This window comes from Medicago truncatula, chromosome 4 (assembly GCF_003473485.1).
Source record: "Medicago truncatula cultivar Jemalong A17 chromosome 4, MtrunA17r5.0-ANR, whole genome shotgun sequence".
In the NCBI taxonomy this organism is placed as follows: domain Eukaryota; kingdom Viridiplantae; phylum Streptophyta; class Magnoliopsida; order Fabales; family Fabaceae; genus Medicago; species Medicago truncatula.
In genome coordinates, this window is record NC_053045.1 from 54187331 (window position 1) to 54204892 (window position 17562).

General features: G+C 34.7%; 3 protein-coding genes across 9 annotated transcripts; 1 reads left to right on the forward strand and 2 right to left on the reverse strand.

Annotated features, from left to right (window-relative positions):
• Positions 1–4619: 4619 nt before the first annotated feature.
• Positions 4620–9759, forward strand: LOC11440215 (uncharacterized). 2 transcript variants are annotated; one of them, XM_003609030.4, is made up of 8 exons: positions 4625–4872; positions 4954–5155; positions 5831–5954; positions 6034–6365; positions 7276–8127; positions 8431–8554; positions 8754–8953; positions 9451–9759. In XM_003609030.4, exons 1-8 carry the CDS (start codon positions 4784–4786, stop codon positions 9550–9552), a joined length of 2025 nt encoding a protein of 674 aa, XP_003609078.2. In that variant the 5' UTR covers positions 4625–4783; the 3' UTR covers positions 9553–9759. The 2 variants fall into 2 exon arrangements, with proteins under 2 accessions (XP_024638602.1, XP_003609078.2); XM_024782834.2 differs by lacking the exon at positions 9451–9759 and having other exon boundaries at positions 4620–4872; positions 8435–8554; positions 8754–8895.
• Positions 9760–9778: 19 nt separating this feature from the next.
• LOC11438100 (peptidyl-prolyl cis-trans isomerase CYP26-2, chloroplastic) lies at positions 9779–11278 on the reverse strand. Its single transcript, XM_003609031.4, has 2 exons — positions 10204–11278; positions 9779–10032 (listed from the first exon to the last, which is right to left on the reverse strand). The coding sequence occupies exons 1-2, from the start codon at positions 11067–11069 to the stop codon at positions 9930–9932; spliced, it is 969 nt and encodes a 322-aa protein (XP_003609079.1). The 5' UTR covers positions 11070–11278; the 3' UTR covers positions 9779–9929.
• Positions 11279–12075: 797 nt separating this feature from the next.
• On the reverse strand, positions 12076–17258 carry LOC11440221 (phosphopantothenate--cysteine ligase 2). Of its 6 annotated transcripts, none has more exons than XM_039833347.1 (11): positions 16986–17258; positions 15909–15987; positions 15404–15549; positions 15189–15312; positions 15051–15095; positions 14861–14946; positions 14259–14311; positions 14049–14108; positions 13667–13768; positions 13038–13157; positions 12076–12553 (listed from the first exon to the last, which is right to left on the reverse strand). In XM_039833347.1, the coding sequence occupies exons 3-11, from the start codon at positions 15537–15539 to the stop codon at positions 12314–12316; spliced, it is 966 nt and encodes a 321-aa protein (XP_039689281.1). In that variant the 5' UTR covers positions 15540–15549; positions 15909–15987; positions 16986–17258; the 3' UTR covers positions 12076–12313. The 6 variants fall into 6 exon arrangements, with proteins under 6 accessions (XP_039689281.1, XP_024638098.1, XP_003609113.1 ...); XM_024782330.2 differs by lacking the exon at positions 15909–15987 and adding an exon at positions 15736–15760 and having other exon boundaries at positions 16986–17257; XM_003609065.4 differs by lacking the exon at positions 15909–15987 and adding an exon at positions 15736–15889 and having other exon boundaries at positions 16986–17257.
• Between the last annotated feature and the right edge of the window lie 304 nt (positions 17259–17562).

The following is a 17562-nucleotide window of genomic DNA, read 5'->3' on the forward strand; positions in this document are numbered from 1 at the left end:
ATCCACTATCAAAGAGTTCTTACAAAGAGATACAAATGAGTTACAAGAAATTAGCTTCAACAAGCTCACAATGAACAACCCTAATTTCTACCCATTTTTCCAATCTCACCGATGAACAAGACAATCAACCTCTCAAGAAAACCCTAATCAAAGACCCTCAACCCTAAAGTTACCTCCTTTGATTTCCCAAGTTTTTCTCTCTTGAAGCTCTTACCAAAAATTGAAGAATGAAACCTTAAATAGTGTTCAGGAATACGCAGCATCGTGCCACGTTTTGAGCCCATCGTGCCACGTTGGAGCAGGTGATAGTACAGTACTATACCTTATTCGTCTGCATCGTGCCACGTTCCTCCTGGATCGTGCCACGATTTTTCCAGTGACAAACCCAAACCTGAACCATTCAATCGAAACGTGCCATGATTTTTCCAAACTTCAACATCAATTTTGAGACACATTTCAACAACAACAATTTGTGATATCAAAGAGAAGAACATGCGGATGGATCTGAGGCCGTGTAGCATCCATCAATTACAATACATCACCCTAGTATTTAGCCAATCGTTGAGACTCACGCTCGTCAATAGCTTCTGAATCAGGTATAGCATGTCTAGCCATTAAATCACCCACTCGGTGGGTTTCATAAAAGTTACGACGAAAATAAGCATGCAAATTAGCACACCTGGCCAAATATTTGGGATAGAGTTCTTTAACCCCTACCCATAAATCCCTTTCGACCAACAATTTTTGATTTAAAGCAGCAACATTCTTCGCAACTTCTTCAACAATCTTATGCAACATGTCGTTCATAATATCGTTCATCATCTCTATGCTTTCAACCGTGATATCTAAATCAGGATGCACCTTCTTCGCAACTCTATATATGTGCTTTTTAAATTCTACAGTTCTTCTCTTTGTGCCACTGCTGCTGCCAACTTCTAGTATGATATTCTTTCCTTTCTTCGATGCCATCGCAGTTCAGTGCATTGTCTCTACAAAATTAGGGTTTCATCAAATGATAAAATTTGTTTCAAAATAACAGTTCAAAAGAGTAATTAAAGGGATTTGTGACCCGTTCACCGAAAAAAAGGATTTGGATTTGTGATCCTTCTAGAGAAGATAAAAGGGCAAAGATCACATCTTACCATCATGAGATTATGTTGAGATTAAGGAAACATGGTCACCAAGTAAGTGTTTGCTTTGGCCGTGGAATTCCAGTTCAACCAAAATTGCGGCAACAACCCACGTTTGCAGTGAAGCTAGGAATATTAGCTTATTAAAATTACGGTAAACAACCCACGTTTGTTAAGTTTGAGTTTCTTGCACGAGCCATTTTGCAGTAGAAATTTATGACGTGTCATGATATTTCAATTACACTAATTAATCACTATTATAAGCTAAAAACTACTCTTTAAATTCATTAATTAACTGATGTATCTGATTTATATATAAACCAGATACACTAATTAATCTAAAAAATATGATTTATTTTATAAGGGAAATGCTAACCGGTGCCCCGGGCATTTGATAAGAATATGAAAAAGGAAATTATATAATAATTAATACATTGAAATTGTGTAATTAATTTATAATAAAGTCAAAAACAATTTCTTTTTATGGTAATAATTCTCTTTTATGGTATGTTTAACCAGTGTCTCGAGGGCACCAGTGACTAGGACTCATTTTATAATAGTGATTTGAGTGATTACTTGACAAGTTATTAATTCCTACGAGCTAATATCATAATCTCAATTTGTTTATATTTTTTGTTAAATAAGTTAGTAAGCTTGAGCTTACAACAAAATTCTCACATCAAAACCATAGATATATATATTTGGTTTTAATTTTGCTAGTGAAAAGAGAGAAGAAAATCTGACCGAAGCATGGTTGAATATTTATTCTCTTCTCAGTTTAAAGTTTATGTAATTTTTATTTCTTTTCATTGGGATTTTTTGACGCAACTATACTTTATTGTGTTTGCATTAATCAACATGCGGTACTTTGATTTGGCCGCTGAATATAATTAATGCATCTAAACATTTTTTTGACAAAATTAACGAATCTAAACATGGTAATCTCCAGTCCACCCCCAACAAAACACAAGTAACACTCGCGAGACACTCTTGAAACATTCAAGTTACATGAGATATATACCAACTTAAACCAAACTTTCATGGATTATTCACTAAAAGATTAGTACAACTAGTGAATGGAACATAACATAACACTACATATATAGTTTTCATTCAGATCTAAAAGAAAGAAAAGGAAAAGTGGACTCCATTATCAAATGATACCGGTCCCTTCAAATTATAAAGTTTCAATCAAAATTTTTAGCGCCTAAAATATTAAGGAAAAATATGTTACATGCACATAATTTAACAACAGAAAATTGCTATTACGAGTAGAATTGAAATTTTGATTGGAATAAGTTTAGTTGGATCACCTTTCAAAAAAAACAATTTGCAAACTAAAAAGGGATAAGAAAAAGAAGAGAGATGTTATAGATAAATTTGAGATAAAAAAATATATGTTATGAGATACCACACTTGAACTTGAATAGAAAATAAACACGAAATATAGGAATTTAAAGACAAATAGTACTTCTTGTCAAACAAAATAAAAGACAAATACTTGGTAATGTTTAAAACTACAAAATACGGAAACGATAAAACACCGAAAAAGTATCAATTTATATGAACTGATTTATTGGTTGGAGTTGAAATTAAAGTAAAAGGTAAAAAGAAAAAGAGAAGATTGGAGGGAATTCGGGTGAATATGGGGAAGACATTTCTAAATTTTCTGAATTATTATAATTATCCTGATATATAGATACCTTGTTTATGAACATTTGTGTAAAAGCAACAATAATTTGTTTAATAAACTTAGCTTAATTGACAAAGATATTGTATTATATAAGGGTCGGTATTCAAACTCCAAAATTTCCCCTTATTTACGCATGTCTCAAGATCGTTGGAGTGCTTCAAGTAGACCAAGTCAACATGTGTGGCATTCTTGTTTGCATTTACGGCGGTGCCAAAGAAAAATGTGGTTTTGCAACAAATTCTCATTGTCCATTTTCATGTGCACACTCACGCATGTAGATGTTATGCAATCATTTGAATTGTACATGAACACCTCTCACTGACTCATACTCCCCCATGAATTCTTGTGAAATCGTACATATATCATATATACACACAATTTACATACATTAAGAGAGAAAGTTCCATCCAAACAAATAGATTGGCTACCTGCCGTTAAGATGATTTTGAGTTGAAGTTGTCTTTTTTCCTCTAAAAGATTTGGAGTTTGTTTTTAGAGGTAACAAACACAAAAAGAGTAATAAATAAAAATTACTCCTACTATAGGGAATACTTACTCCTATTGACTGAAGGTTAAAGGAATCCAATTCTTTTTTAACAATTGCCGATGAGATGTTATGAATCGATTGCAACGAGAAGCCTCTCTTGGCCAAGAAGCAAAAGTTCCGGTGCGGAGTAAGATTCTTATCCAATCTGGTGTGTGAGACTAGTTGATGATAAACGACCATTAGTCAATCATGTAAGTACAACTTATTTTTAAAAGATGTAAGTACACCTTAGTTGCTAGTTTCAATGACAATAATATATTGTGGGTGAAGTTCAAACTCTGAATTCTTCATTTCTTCACACATAAAGTGTGTGATTTCAACTAATAGACAATTTGACAAAAAAAATATATGACCATTAGCCAAAGAAGAGTTATCGAGGTTTATTTTTCGCAACCAACCCATTAATTATGGATACATTGCAAATATGTTATACCAAAAAAAATTATGTATTCTCTTTATTAGTAGTAAATAGATGTGTATGCATATGTTTGCATAAGTATATATATGACTTGGGAAAAGAAATGAATCGAGATAGTAGAAATATATTGAATTGAATTTCTTATTTCCCCTATAGTATCGTCACCGCAGTAGAGTTTAACCACCAAGTTCGAGATGGATTGGTGTGGTTCCTCTACGCCTAGGACACCAGAATATCAAACCATGAACGAAGTAAATATATGAGATACAAGCATATTGATTAGTCGATGTCAGGTCCTAATTCTTGACTGGAGAGGACACCAAAGGCATTTTCCCTTCCATCCCTAGCTATTCAAGGGATGGGGGACAAATGTTTTGGTTTTTTATGTTGTCAAAGAGTTGAACAATCAAAATAGATGGTGATTGCCTGATTGAATTGATCAGGTCATGTAAGAAAAAGGTTCAAGTCTACCAGTCTGTTAGGATGCATCAGCTGCATGCATTACTGCACTTCCACTTGACATCTATCGTTAATGAAAATTGGCTTGTCTCGCCGCGACCTTCTCTTGAATTCTCAAAACTTCTTTTGCTCCATCCCTGCAGGGGCAGAGAACCCATCGTTGTTTCGGCTGTTATAGAAAAACATCGTAACAAATCTAGGTCATCTAATCTTAAATCATTTTATTAGGTAAAACTAAGTTTAAAATTTGAACCGATTAATCTAAAATCAACAACTGTGTAAATCTCTATAACACGGAATCCGAGTGTAAATAGTGGTGGTGTAAATAATGTTGCCCTAATTTAAAAATAAGGTAAGCCCAACCCAGTATAAACTGAATCCAAAGTGGGCCACTCAGTCACTACTTCTCTTCTCTTCCCTTCTCTTCGGGGAAGGAATCGAAACTGAAACTGAAACTGAAACTGAAACTGAAGGTGTTGTTTCTGTTTTTCTCTCTTTTGTGTATCTCAAAACCAATCTGAATTGAAGAAACAAAGATGAGCCAAGATTCTGAGAAGAGGTTTCGTTCCATCATGGATAAGCTCTTTCATTCTTCCAAATCTTCATCAAACAATCCTGATAAGAGGTTCATCAATCATCCTCACATTCATATTCATCTTTATATATGTGTATATTAGTTAAATAATAATGTGTGTTGTTTTTGCAGTTCATCGGGGGTTCAATTATCAAGTTCAAGGGGTAAGAAACGTGGTTTTCAGTCAATTGTGGATAGGAGAGGGGATGAACAGTACTTATCAGCTACAGCAGTATCAGAATCCCAAGGACATTTGTGTAGACCGTGGGATCGTGCTGATTTTATGAGGAGATTAGCTACATTTAAATCTATATCATGGTTTGCTAAACCTAAGGTTATTCCTCACTCTCCATCTTTTGTTTGTTATACTTTGTTCCTGCATTTCTGTGTGGTTCAAAAAGCAGCTTAATTAAGCACTTATTGCGTAATCGCTTTGCATATAACTGTTTGTGTATAAATTATTTGAATTACAAAAGATGAAATCAAGTTGTAACTTGTAAGCTGTTTTCATAAGCTATCATAGAGATAGAGGGTTTATGGAAATAAGCTGATAACAACTTGTGGGCATGTAATAAGTTGTTCCAAATTCCATAAGCTCTCCCAAACATTCTCACGATTGCTTATGACAGTAGATAACCTTGAATAATCCAATTCAAACAGGAGGGGTAGATATTTTATTTGATGAGAAGAGTGAAAAGGTGGGGGTATAACCCTTTTTTTTTGTTTGGTTCACGAAGAGTGATGGGATTTTAATGGAGAGGGTTCTGTTGTAGCAAAAAATTATCCTTCTTTGACTATATTTGGTGGAAATTAACATTTTTTATGTCACTTTAATCATACCATATCATCTCCTTCATTAAAGAAAACTCTTACTACTTTATTCTTTTTGTGGACTTGGATCGGCAGTATAGCTATTAAGAGTTTGCATACAAAAACCTCGTTGTGTTACCCTCCTTCATTCTGTTTCCCTCAAATTTGAAGGTTTATTTTTTACTTTTTATATTTACAGAAAGTAAGCGCTGTCAATTGTGCTAGAAGAGGTTGGATCAATGTGGATGTTGACACCATAGCCTGTGAAGAATGTGGAGCACGCCTTTTGTTCTCTACACCGGCTTCTTGGAATCACCACCAGGGTATGGCATTGTTCTTTTCAAAATAATTCACAAAAATGCTCAATTGTATGATTTTTCTAACCAGAATGGTTTTACACAGTGGAGAAGGCAGCCTTGGTCTTCAGCTTAAAATTGGATAATGGACATAAATTACTTTGTCCATGGATTGACAATGCCTGCAGTGAAACACTGGCACGATTTCCTCCCACATCTCCTCCAGTATTAGTTGATAATTTCAGAGAACGTTGCTCTGCTCTGTTGGAATTGTCAACTCTTCCACGTATTGCATCTTCTGCACTAGACCACATGCAAAGCCCGTATATGGATGACTTTCTTGGACAATCATTGATGCAGGAGTGTGGAAATGGTTCTGCCGAAAATTTTGGAATAGAAGATGTCAGTAGTCAAGAGGAGCTGAAGTTGTATTACCAGGTAATAACAGGTTTTCCAATGGAGAAAATTTCTTCTACTACTGGTATTTTGGTCTGGGATTTGTACGTTGATTTTGTTTAGCGTTTTTTTTTTCTGTGAATTCAACTACTGGTGTTTTTTTTCTTTCTGATCCATGTAGCCGACCCCACTTAGTGGGATAAGGCTTGGTTGTTGTTGTTGTTGGATTGAACACGGAACTTCTTACCATATAGAATTTTTCCATTTTACCTTTCTATGTTGGCTGCCAGATTATTGTATTCCATTGACATTCTTAGGAGACATTACATGTCTTTTTGGCTTAGGAAGATGCTTTCCAAAACAAACCTGGCTTGGACCGCTACTCTTTTGCAAATAAATCATAGGTGCCTTACATGATCATAAAAGAAGTGGATACTTGGCTGATGTTAAAATTGGTTAAATAATGGTTTGCATTGGGTTTTTCTATAAAATTGCTTAATGCATTTGATGAATGTTTTTTACATATATGGGTCTTGCTAAGAGCACTGGTTAATCAGTCTATGTATAGAAGTTTTATATTGGAAGTCGCAACATTGAATGCATCAGTGATTTTCAAAAACTGTAAGTTCCAATAAAATCTTTATGATTTGGCTTCTTTAAATAATGTTACTAAGAGCAATGATCGATCAATCTATGTATAGAAGTTTTATAGTGGAAGTCACAACATTGAATGCATCAGTGATTTTCAGAAACTGCAATTTCCAATAAAATATTATGATGTTGATTGTTTAAATAATGTTGGTCACTGGTTGGTTAGCATTTGCTTTTTTTTTTTTAATAATTACAAATTTCCATCATTTCATTTATTCTCATCAAGCCCTCTTAATATATCTTAGCATTTCTTTGTTTCCTCCTATTTTGAATGATGGTTAGTGTATGTTTAACTATGCAGGCTCAAAGGCTAATAAGTTTATGCGGTTGGGAACTTCGTTATTTACCTTATGCAGTCGATTGCAGGGATGTATCAGATCAGTCTCATAAAAATTCAACTATTGTATACTCTCCTCGAGTAGTTTCTGATGCGAGGAATAACAATCTCACTGTCTATTCTGCTGACAACAATGAAAGTTCGAAAATGGATGAAAATTCCAAGCATTCTATTGGGGAGCAAATGGATCCCAATTCTGCAGTTTTGGATTGTTCCCTATGTGGAGCCACTGTTGGATTGTGGGCATTCTGTACAGTTCCCCGACCTGTGGAATCAATCAGATTAGTGGGATATGCAGAAGTGAATGTTGATAATGATCTTGAAAGTAGGCAGGGGGTAAATAATGCCTTGTCTGACATTGCTAATTCATCAAAGGACACGTCTTTGGGTTTAAATATGACAATTGCAGGGGGTCCTCCCCCAACAAAGCAAAACTTCAAAGCAATAATATCTCTGCCTATTATTGGTCAGAACTTAAGAGCTCGTCTTTCTTATGATTATGATATTAGAGATCATTTTTTTGTTGATCGGGGTGGTAGTCAGTCAGATTCACAGGAGATCAAGATTCAGGAGAAAACTGATAACACGGTTGATGCTTCTATTGGACAACTTGTTCCCGTGTCATCTGAGATAAGAGAAATTTCAAATTGTGAAACTGGTTCTCAACAAGCAAGCATTTGTGACTCGGTGTTAGACAATGATTTAGAGGGCACCAGTTCTGCAGGACAACCTTCTGGTTTTAAGGAGAAGATGCCAGTACAAGCAGAAACTGGTGGATTGAAGAATTCGTCTGCAGAAGATCCTAGTAGCTCTCAGGTTGGTGTTTTTTTGCTTGTCAAAGGGTCACTAGATTATGATGTTAGTAGAAAAACATTATTGCCCAGTAGTTATTGCAATAACTCTGAACAAAATGTAAAACTAGTATGTTACAACCTTTGTTTTTTTAATATCATTCAACCTTTGATTTAAAAGATATAGAAAGAAAACATTATTCCCATGCATAGCATGGGCATTTACACTAGTGTGTTATAATACAGATGTTCCTTTGCTTGATCATAAGTAGTCTTGCTAGGAGTTATTGTTTGGAAGTCCATTTTTAACTATAATACTGCTTTGCAGACAGACATGGCAGAAGATGAAGCACTTTCACATAAGACCAAAGAAGGCAGTCATGTTGAAACTTCTGGGGTCAAAGAAAGAGCAGAGAATCCCATTAACCGCGAAGATGTACATAATAGTATAGGTAAGTACTATATTTGATAGTTCCTTGGTAAATAATTGTCATGGAATATTTGAACGTGAAATTAGAATGTGCATGCATTCTGATTGGCAGTTGCATTGTTGCATGTTTAGCATGAATGATCGTATGTAGTTTGCTTCTCGTTGTGAGAATTTATATGATGAGTGGAAAATTTAAGAATCATCTTCTCTTTGCATTCCAGGTAAGTTTAAGAATCCATCCCTGCCCGGTAAAGCAATGGAATTTGATCCAATCAGACAGCACAGACACTTCTGCCCCTGGATTGCATCAGAAGACGGTGTAGAGCCTGGTTGGAAACAAACATTATCTGCTCTGTATCGTCCAAAAGAACATTTGCGACATTCTTCAAATACATCTCCATCATCTATGTCCATTATGAAGGTATTTTTTGCATGCCTTGTTACTTTTAAGTTTTATCATTGGATGTGCTATTATACAATGCAGTTAATTGATGGTGGATAGTAACAACATGGACGAGAGTGCTGGAGTCTATTCTTTGACAATTTGATACTTGAAGAAATATCTTAAAGCTAAATATATTAGGTTTAAATTGTTTAACAAGTCAAGGTTAACCCTTTGCTTATCTTTTTTGCTGCAATGGTTAACCCTTTGCTTTAGTAGGCTCTTGTACAATCATGATTTCCGTTAATCTCATAATAAAAGTTTTAATTCCTCACAACATTCGGGTTGGTTTGGGGGCTCATCAGGTTTGCTTTCCCCAACATGTTACGTGAACTAAACACATTGTGTTTCATACAAAGGGGATTTAAATTATATACGAGTCATAACACCACAGAAGAGAATGATAATCTGGTTATGTTAATATTTCACGTTGTCTTAGAAGTTTCACCATCTTACTATATACCATGTGTATGCAGGTAGATGACCCTGTCGGTTCAATCAGAAAGCTTTTCATGTCTCCACCTACAAGCAGAAGGAAGCTCACTCACATTTCGAGTCAAAATGCAGAGCATAGGTAGCTTAGACCCAGTTGTAAGACAAATTTTAATTGAAGAACCCTAAACCATTGTATACTGTCATTTTTTCTTGGCATTATTCCATTTGAAAACCATGTAAGCTGTAATTTTTGTACTTATAGTTCAATAGGTATTTTTTAAGATGATGTTGGACGGGTTCCCTTCCTAACAAAAAGAAAGTAATTTGTCGCACCTAGATGTTATTCATGATTACTTTGCTTTTGGGTACTGAGCTGTAATATGTTTTTCCCCATTTACAATCAAGTGGCAGACGGCAAATAGAGTTGGATAACGATAGATATTGATTGTCATATTATGTGCTTGATGTGTTCTCTTACACTCAAATTCAACTAGAGAAGAGAGTGAAATACAATTTTGTACTACTGTATTACACCGCAGTTTGTAATGACAACTTTGGAATATGGGCGGTTGAATCCTCTTTCTGCAACAACAGCCCTCTTGTCTCCTATAAGCTTCGCCACCCTGTTATAATAATAATTTAAATACAAATGATTAATGAACATGGTTCAACTGCAGATAGCAGCAGAAGCAGAAAACAGAGAAAGATCTCAATAATTGTTTCAAACTTATCATGTTGGGCATAAAAATATCTTCTTTGACTAAAATGGCAGCAAATTCTTGTGTTATACTCACCTAAAATATGGAGAGCTCGTGTTCTCTTGTACAGTTTTTACCTGACTAATCTTCTGTACAAACTCCATTCCTCCTACCACCCTTCCAATTACCAGAGTTGAAGCATCTAGTTCTGGCGAATCCTTTGTTGCAATGACAAATTCTGTCCCATTAGGATCGGTTCCAACTTCTTCTTGATCAATCTCTAGCTTCCCTAGTCTTGCAACCAGTTTAAACTTAGGAGGTGGCTTTGATGGATCTCTCACAATGATTCCTACACTACCAGCCACATTTTTAGTCCCAGGGCATTTCTCGTACACACTCTCCCATTCCTCAACAAGTTTTTCAGTAGCCAAATTACTCCCTGTTTTGTTAGCAAGCTCTGCATCCACCCCGTAGGATCTAAGTCCGCCATGTTGGACGTAATTTGGCATGATTTTGACGAACTCTTTCCTTCTGTAGCTTATACCAGCAGCTCCACTGACAATCTTGCTAAACCTCTCAACTCCTGCAGGGACATCATCTCCATAAAGCTCTATAGTAACGCGACCAACTGGTTCCCGATCAATGGATACGTCAAAGAAAACTTGTTTTGTTGGTTTTCTTTCAGTGCAGCTGGGAGTTTTAGTCAAATCCTCTCCTAGTTTGTCACTGTTGGTAACATCTTCTGCTGCTCTTGCTCTGGATCCACTGCCCAAAAGAAGCAGCAAGCAAGTGTTGCTGTAGATTGCGAGCTCTCTACGTGACAATCTGCATTGCTGTTTGAGGTTTGGAAAATGTGGTGTAGTTGGTAATTGTTGGAATGATGAATGTGATGGTGTTGATGTATGGGATGAAGGGTTGAATGGTTGAGGGGAACTTCGCAGTACTCTTGGGTGTTGTAGCATTTCTCTACTTATTGTTGGCACTGCTTAGGAATTGGTTTATGTTAGTGTTTCTCCTGCAATTTTTCTGATTAAGCTGTTCCTTTTTTAGGTAGCTTATTATGGGATATAGAAAAGAAATGTAAAACAGAATAACAATAGATAGAGTAAAGGATACGTGAGGGATTTCGTGGATAAGAAAGATGGTAATAGCTATGTTCTATGGCAGACAATTGTTTGGTACATATCAGAATTTTATGTACTCTATATGTGGGTCCCTTTATATATTGAGAACAAAATTTGCACCAATGTGGCATTTGGACTTAGATAGACCTATTAAACCTTCACTGTGCTAGAAACGTTTGGTTGGAAATTAAGAGAAAAAGGTGTACAAATTAATAGAGGAAGAGGAAGATATTTTAATTAGATATCCTGATTTATTAAAAAAGGGTGAAAAGGAAGAAAATATATCTTTACTTGTTTCACAAGTGAAAGTGAAAAATTGCAAAACTTTTCTATAAACATAGTACAAGGTATTCCGTTTAAGATTGATTAATTATCTTAGAATTTTCTCCGTGTACATAATAATCACATATTGAAGTCATTAATGTTTGTTTGGTGTCAAGTTTCTTATTACTTGGACTAACCATGAGTTTGTAAACTAATTAGATATTACCTCTCATATTTTCCTTCTATAATATATGAAGTTAAAAATAAACTTGTAAACATCTGTTAAAGAAAAGAATGATATAATTTGTAAACATCTGTTAAATAAAAAAAAAAGGATTTTTTTTATATATCAATTGACAATAAGTGAGACCCTAATCGACAAAGAAGAATCACAAAAATATAATACCCCAAAATTGTTAAGGTATGGTGTTACTACATTTCTTTTCTCTTTCGACCTTGTATGTGTATTATCTAATTCTTCTTTTTATTACTGATTCAGTTCTATTTCCGAATGTCATTAAGAAAAGAATTTTTTTTATTCATGTTTCAACCATTTAAAAGAAATAATCAAACATCATTATTATTTTAACAATAATGCCCTTATTTTGACACAATTGTAAAGATATAACAAATGATAGTACTAAGAAATGAAACCATGGCTTTAACACAAATGAAGAGATTATTGTATTTCTTATTCTATAACTTTAAATGCCACTTAAAAATGAATGGCAAGAGGGCATACAACCAAAATTGTAGTGCCTTGAAAATTGCAACAAGGACAAGAAACCAAAGGTCGGAGCCAAAGTCAGTCGATAGAGTCACCTACTGGAATCCTCAATATAAGTGGCATGTCTCTCTGAAAGAAGTTTAATCAAGGGTTTTTCGACATCATTAGCAGACTCACTATTGTCTCGCCGAACAGTAATCTTCTCAACACCAGTTGTAACCAGCACTTGCTCCTTCCGAGTTGAGAGTTCATTTGCAACAACTGCATGCATCTTGTACCTTTCAAGAGCTGCATTAGCCTTATTTAGAAGAATGCTTGAATCTGTCTCCAACTGTCAGCAAATGAGGAAAGCAATTCTTATCTATGTGTCAGGATATATTAGTCAGGACTTTCTATTTTCAAACGATTGCTATTGAAACAAAACAAAAACTTGTCTCGTTAATTGAATACCTGATCAGAGATCACCACCGAGAGGTATTTTGATCCTCTTGTGTGGAATGCTATTTTAGATCTCACATAGTTCATGTTAATTTCTAAATATCCTCGGTGGAAAACATAGATAATGCAGTTCTTTTAGAAAATTAGTACTATGTATTTTAGTTTATTATTCTGCAAGTGTGGAAAGGGTACTTGATGATATGTAAGGTGTCACCACATGTAGATTCAGACTGAAATAATTTTCAGCCATGTTCTTTGATCAAAACTCTCAAATTTCCATACAAGATAGTATTGCTATGTTAATAAGTGCAATTCAGTGTCTATCAAATTGGTAAAGATCCATATAGAATTCAGTGTCTAACAAATACCATCAATACCTTGAAAGATACGCAGAATGCCAGAGGAGCCCAATCTTTCCTAAGCACTGACAACATTTTTGGCACTTGAACAAGTTTCACGTCCAAGAGGTGAGATCCTGACTGAATTTTGTGCTCCACCTGCAAGATTAACATGCCACAAGAAAATAGAGGAAAGTCTTAAAAGCTATTGCATTACAAGTATTACAACTAGACAGAACACGAGTCACCTTCTTACATTTCATTTCATGTTTACTGATATAGAAGCAAGACTTATAAACTTATGTGACATTATCTGTATTTACACAAGAAACTAAGGCCAAATTGTCTAAACACAAATTCCATCTTTGACATAAATAATACTGAAAATTTCTTCAAATACTCTTATCCTATGAAGCATGGATACGGACACGGACACGACACAGACACGCCGACGCCGTTAAAAATATGAGAAAATAACATAATTCAGTGTTATTATATGTGTCGGTGTCGTGTCGGTGCGTGTCCAGCAATGGGATACATCTAATCCTAGGAGTGTCCGTGTTTCATAGCTCTTATCCTTAACCGATAAATATTCATTTTAGCCGAGATTAAAGTCATATGGCATCAAAACTTTCATGGAATTAAGAACCAACATATCATATATATACCATATCTTTCCAAGGAACATAGTAGTCAGATACTGCAGCAGCGAGATAAAACATTGCACGTGGGCCAATACACCTCGTTGAGGTTCCAATTATCTGCAACATCTGCAAAATAGAAGGCAATTAGCACTGACTAATTAGTGCAGGAAAATCTACTATTTTAAATACCTATACTTATAATTTACATAAAACAAGTAGCTCTATTTTGTAATATGACAAAGACATGAAATAAAAAGCACAATAATTTAATCCACCCCCATGGTTGATTGCAGTAATCACTCGGATAAACTAAAGAAAAAATATTAAATACCATATAGGAGATTCAAATGTCATTATCTGTTGCATCAAACAATGCTTACAATTTACAAACATAGGCTAAGCTAACCTGAAGATATTCAAATATAGTGCTGAAAGGAAGTTTTAACAAGTGACCGCCTGCTACTGCCTGCAGTGGAATGAAAACCACAATGAGGCTATAATAACATTTGAATAAGCTAAAGCTAATGTACAATTATAAAAAGGAGACAAAATAAAATTAGATAAACAAAAAAGAAGATAAATGTGTAAAGCACAAAATTCAATCTACAAATCATACAATATGATGATCCACGATAGCACTCTTCACTGCTTTAGAATAATCCTTCCGAACTGAAATTTAAAAAAAAAAAAACATAATTCAGCAAATTCAAGATAACCCTGGTTGATTTTGTAAAATATAAATAGAAATAAAAAGGGAAAAAAAATCAAGTAGACATATTACTTAAGTCACAAAATAGCCAATGAAATATAAATCTTTGACCAGTCTTCATCAGATTAGGAAAAAAATAATACTGTATGAAGAAAGTATATAGACACACATTGGTTAGCCTTTGAGGAACCACCATAAAGTGTAAGACTCGTCTAGAAGAAATATTTGCTAATGAGACACTTAATATCATCATACCATACAACATGAATAACATGCATTGACAAATATTATCTATCAAGATATCAAGTGCAATGTTAATGTAAATGCTTCCCTTTTTATTCTTGGCACACCTTGTTCTTTGAATAGTTTAATCAATACAAGTTCTTTTGGTCTTTTAAAAAAAAAAAAAAATATAGTGTCCTAATATGGTACAATTGTTTGTATGATTTACGGTATTAGCCTCTTTATCTTTTTATTGCGTGAAACAGGAGAATGCAGAAACTGAAAACCTTGAATGTTTAAGTCGTTGGTGGGCTCGAAGCATTCAAGTAAGGGATCCTCGGGAAGGGATCTGCAAAATGGCTGGAAACTTCCCCTGCATAAATATTCATTGGTAATTAACACATCAAGCACTTCTTAAAAAAAAAAAATTAACAAATCAAACTAAAGAAAAGGCTAATTGCAGGACCAGAAATTTACCTCCGGTACAGAAAGATAACAGCATATCCAGCCTTCAGAAAGTACCTGCAAAGTAACCACCGACCTGTTACTCTCAAGATAATAGAATTGAAAATTTACTAAGTTTATTTCAAAAAGAACAAGGCAAGTTGATCATACTCAGTGGATGTGGCCCCTCTATGACCTGAACTAAAGTTGTCGACATAGCGAACGCACCGTTGCTCCAATGGAGCAGTGGTACCACCAGAAGTTACACAAACAATTCTCCTAGCTTCCCCATTTTCTGAGGTCCAAAAACCACACAAATAATTTAGAATGGAAGCAACACAAAAAGAAATATGCAGATTTGAAAGATGTATCAGAAGCTAAATCACCTGATGATGAAGAATTGCGTTGAATGAATTGATTCAATTTTTGAGTTATTTCATGACTGTTGTGCAAAGGAGGAGCAGAATCAAAAAAGGCTTTGACTTGTGCTTCAAGGGTTTCCGTTCTGTTTTCAGTATCCATCAAAATCTACCTGCATATTATTCGCCATAAACACCGAACCAAATAATTGAACAGCAACAAAAGCAAGCTCAGTTAACCAAAAAATACGAGAAGATTGCATACACAAAAGATTTAGACTGCCGAGAGCATTTAAATGAATCTACAAGACTACAGAAATATACGAACTTGTTTAAAGAATTTGAAATATGTTAGTTACCTGGAATTAGATGCGAAAATGTGCGCTTTGAAATCGGAGGCAACCAAAGTGAGATTTAATATAAAGAATATAGGTTTACTTGATTGTAAAGCTGAAGAATCTAGCTAATTTTTTATTTGAAGCGCATAGCCCAATTAACATGAATGATATGATACTGAAAAGAAAAGGAAGACCTGTCAAGAGTTTCGGTAATTAGAATTCTAATGAGGAGGTGTAAGTTGTATTGTATCACAACCAGTGGCGGAGCCAGACCTAAAATTTTGGGGTGGCAGCTTTAAAAATAAACTAAAATATATAAATCATATAATATACAATACGACCCATTTCGGTGTCGTTCATAAAAAATTTCAACAAAATAATACTAAAAACCGATCATCATATTCAAAGTGATGCTTTACGCATCCCGACTTTTCATCTTAACTTTTCCTGTTGAAACAGTTTCAAAATCAACTAACAATACATGGTTTCAATGTTACATCAATTCTAATAACATTCAAATTTCATAACAATAGCCGGTTTCAATTTCATTGAAATAACATAAATGATTTCAAAATGAACCAATTTCACTTGATTTTCATAAACAGAAGACGATGATAGCTAAATTCAAAAGTTGAGCCAGGTTTGATAGATCTTTCTGATGGAAAATGCCATGAATGTTGCTACTTTTCATGACAAGTTGCTAGAACATGCTAGTCATATATAGAAAAACCGAACACTATCAAAAATAGAGGAAGATTAGCTCATCTAGGCATGCTAGAAGTTGAAGATATGCTTACATTTTTTTGAATTAAATAAGCTTACATTTTCCATCTTTTCCACCGCTACTATTTAGGATTATTGATTACGTCCTCCTCTCAAAGTCATTGCCATACATGATTAAAATTGGCAAAGGAAGTAAGTTAACTTTTCTTAATTACCTATAGTAACTCTAAAACAATTTGACTAGTTATCAGGCTTTCATATTCTACTATTGTTTAAGACAATTATTTAAAACCGAGGCTTTCAATTGGAATTCGTCTCTCACACTCAATACAATTATTTAAACACAAGTAACAGTTCAGTAGCAATCAGAGTTCATGTTGTAAACCATAATAATAAGCAGAACATTCATGTCTTAGTAAAACATTCTGAGTTCTGTAGTAATCAGTAGCAATCGAAAACTAAAAAAATTCAATTTCACATTACTAAAGAACATGTAATCATCAAATCAGAATCAGAATTGAAGGAAATTACATTCAATTTCACATTACCTTACAAGTTACAACAATTAGGGTTTGTGGAGAGAGATGGATGGAGATAGCTCTCTAAACTAAAGAATCAATATAGAAGATAGAGGGGGGTGCGGCGGTGATGGATGGAGAAGGAGAAGAGTGGTCGCGGCTCGCCGGCAGTGGTGTGGTGGTGGATGTTGTTCGGTAGTTTTGCTTTGGCTGGGAGAAGAAAAAAGAGGAACGCGCATCAGATGAAAGAGAAAGGGGAAGAGGAAATGAAATTGAATTGGTAATATTCATATTAGTTAAGGGCATTATAGTAATTTCGAGTGTATAATTTTTATTTTTTTTTAAGAGATGGAGTGGCGGTGGCTCCCCCTTGCCACCACCCAGTTCCGCCACTGATCACAACAACTAGTCGAGTCGGGTATGAAAAGGGAGAATCGCTAGTGATTCCACTCTTAAATATGATTTAATCCAACGGCTAAAAATAATCCACATTCCAAATTCACCACTATTTTATTTAATTATTATACACCAACACATTTCCTAAAAAAAAATAAAGTTTAATTATATCATAAACCAATACATAAAAGTTATTTTATATCTAAACATA

Coding starts and splice junctions, on each gene's coding strand:
- LOC11440215 (XM_003609030.4), top strand. CDS start 4,784: ATGAGCCAAGATTCTGAGAAGAGGTTTCGTTCCATCATGGATAAGCTC. Junction 5,156..5,830: donor CATGGTTTGCTAAACCTAAG/GTTATTCCTCAC, acceptor TTATATTTACAG/AAAGTAAGCGCTGTCAATTG. Junction 6,366..7,275: donor AGCTGAAGTTGTATTACCAG/GTAATAACAGGT, acceptor TTAACTATGCAG/GCTCAAAGGCTAATAAGTTT.
- LOC11440221 (XM_039833347.1), bottom strand. CDS start 15,539: ATGGATACTGAAAACAGAACGGAAACCCTTGAAGCACAAGTCAAAGCC. Junction 15,096..15,188: donor AGAGGGGCCACATCCACTGA/GTATGATCAACT, acceptor GTTACTTTGCAG/GTACTTTCTGAAGGCTGGAT. Junction 14,947..15,050: donor GTTATCTTTCTGTACCGGAG/GTAAATTTCTGG, acceptor ATATTTATGCAG/GGGAAGTTTCCAGCCATTTT.
- LOC11438100 (XM_003609031.4), bottom strand. CDS start 11,069: ATGCTACAACACCCAAGAGTACTGCGAAGTTCCCCTCAACCATTCAAC. Junction 10,033..10,203: donor ACGAGCTCTCCATATTTTAG/GTGAGTATAACA, acceptor TTATTATAACAG/GGTGGCGAAGCTTATAGGAG.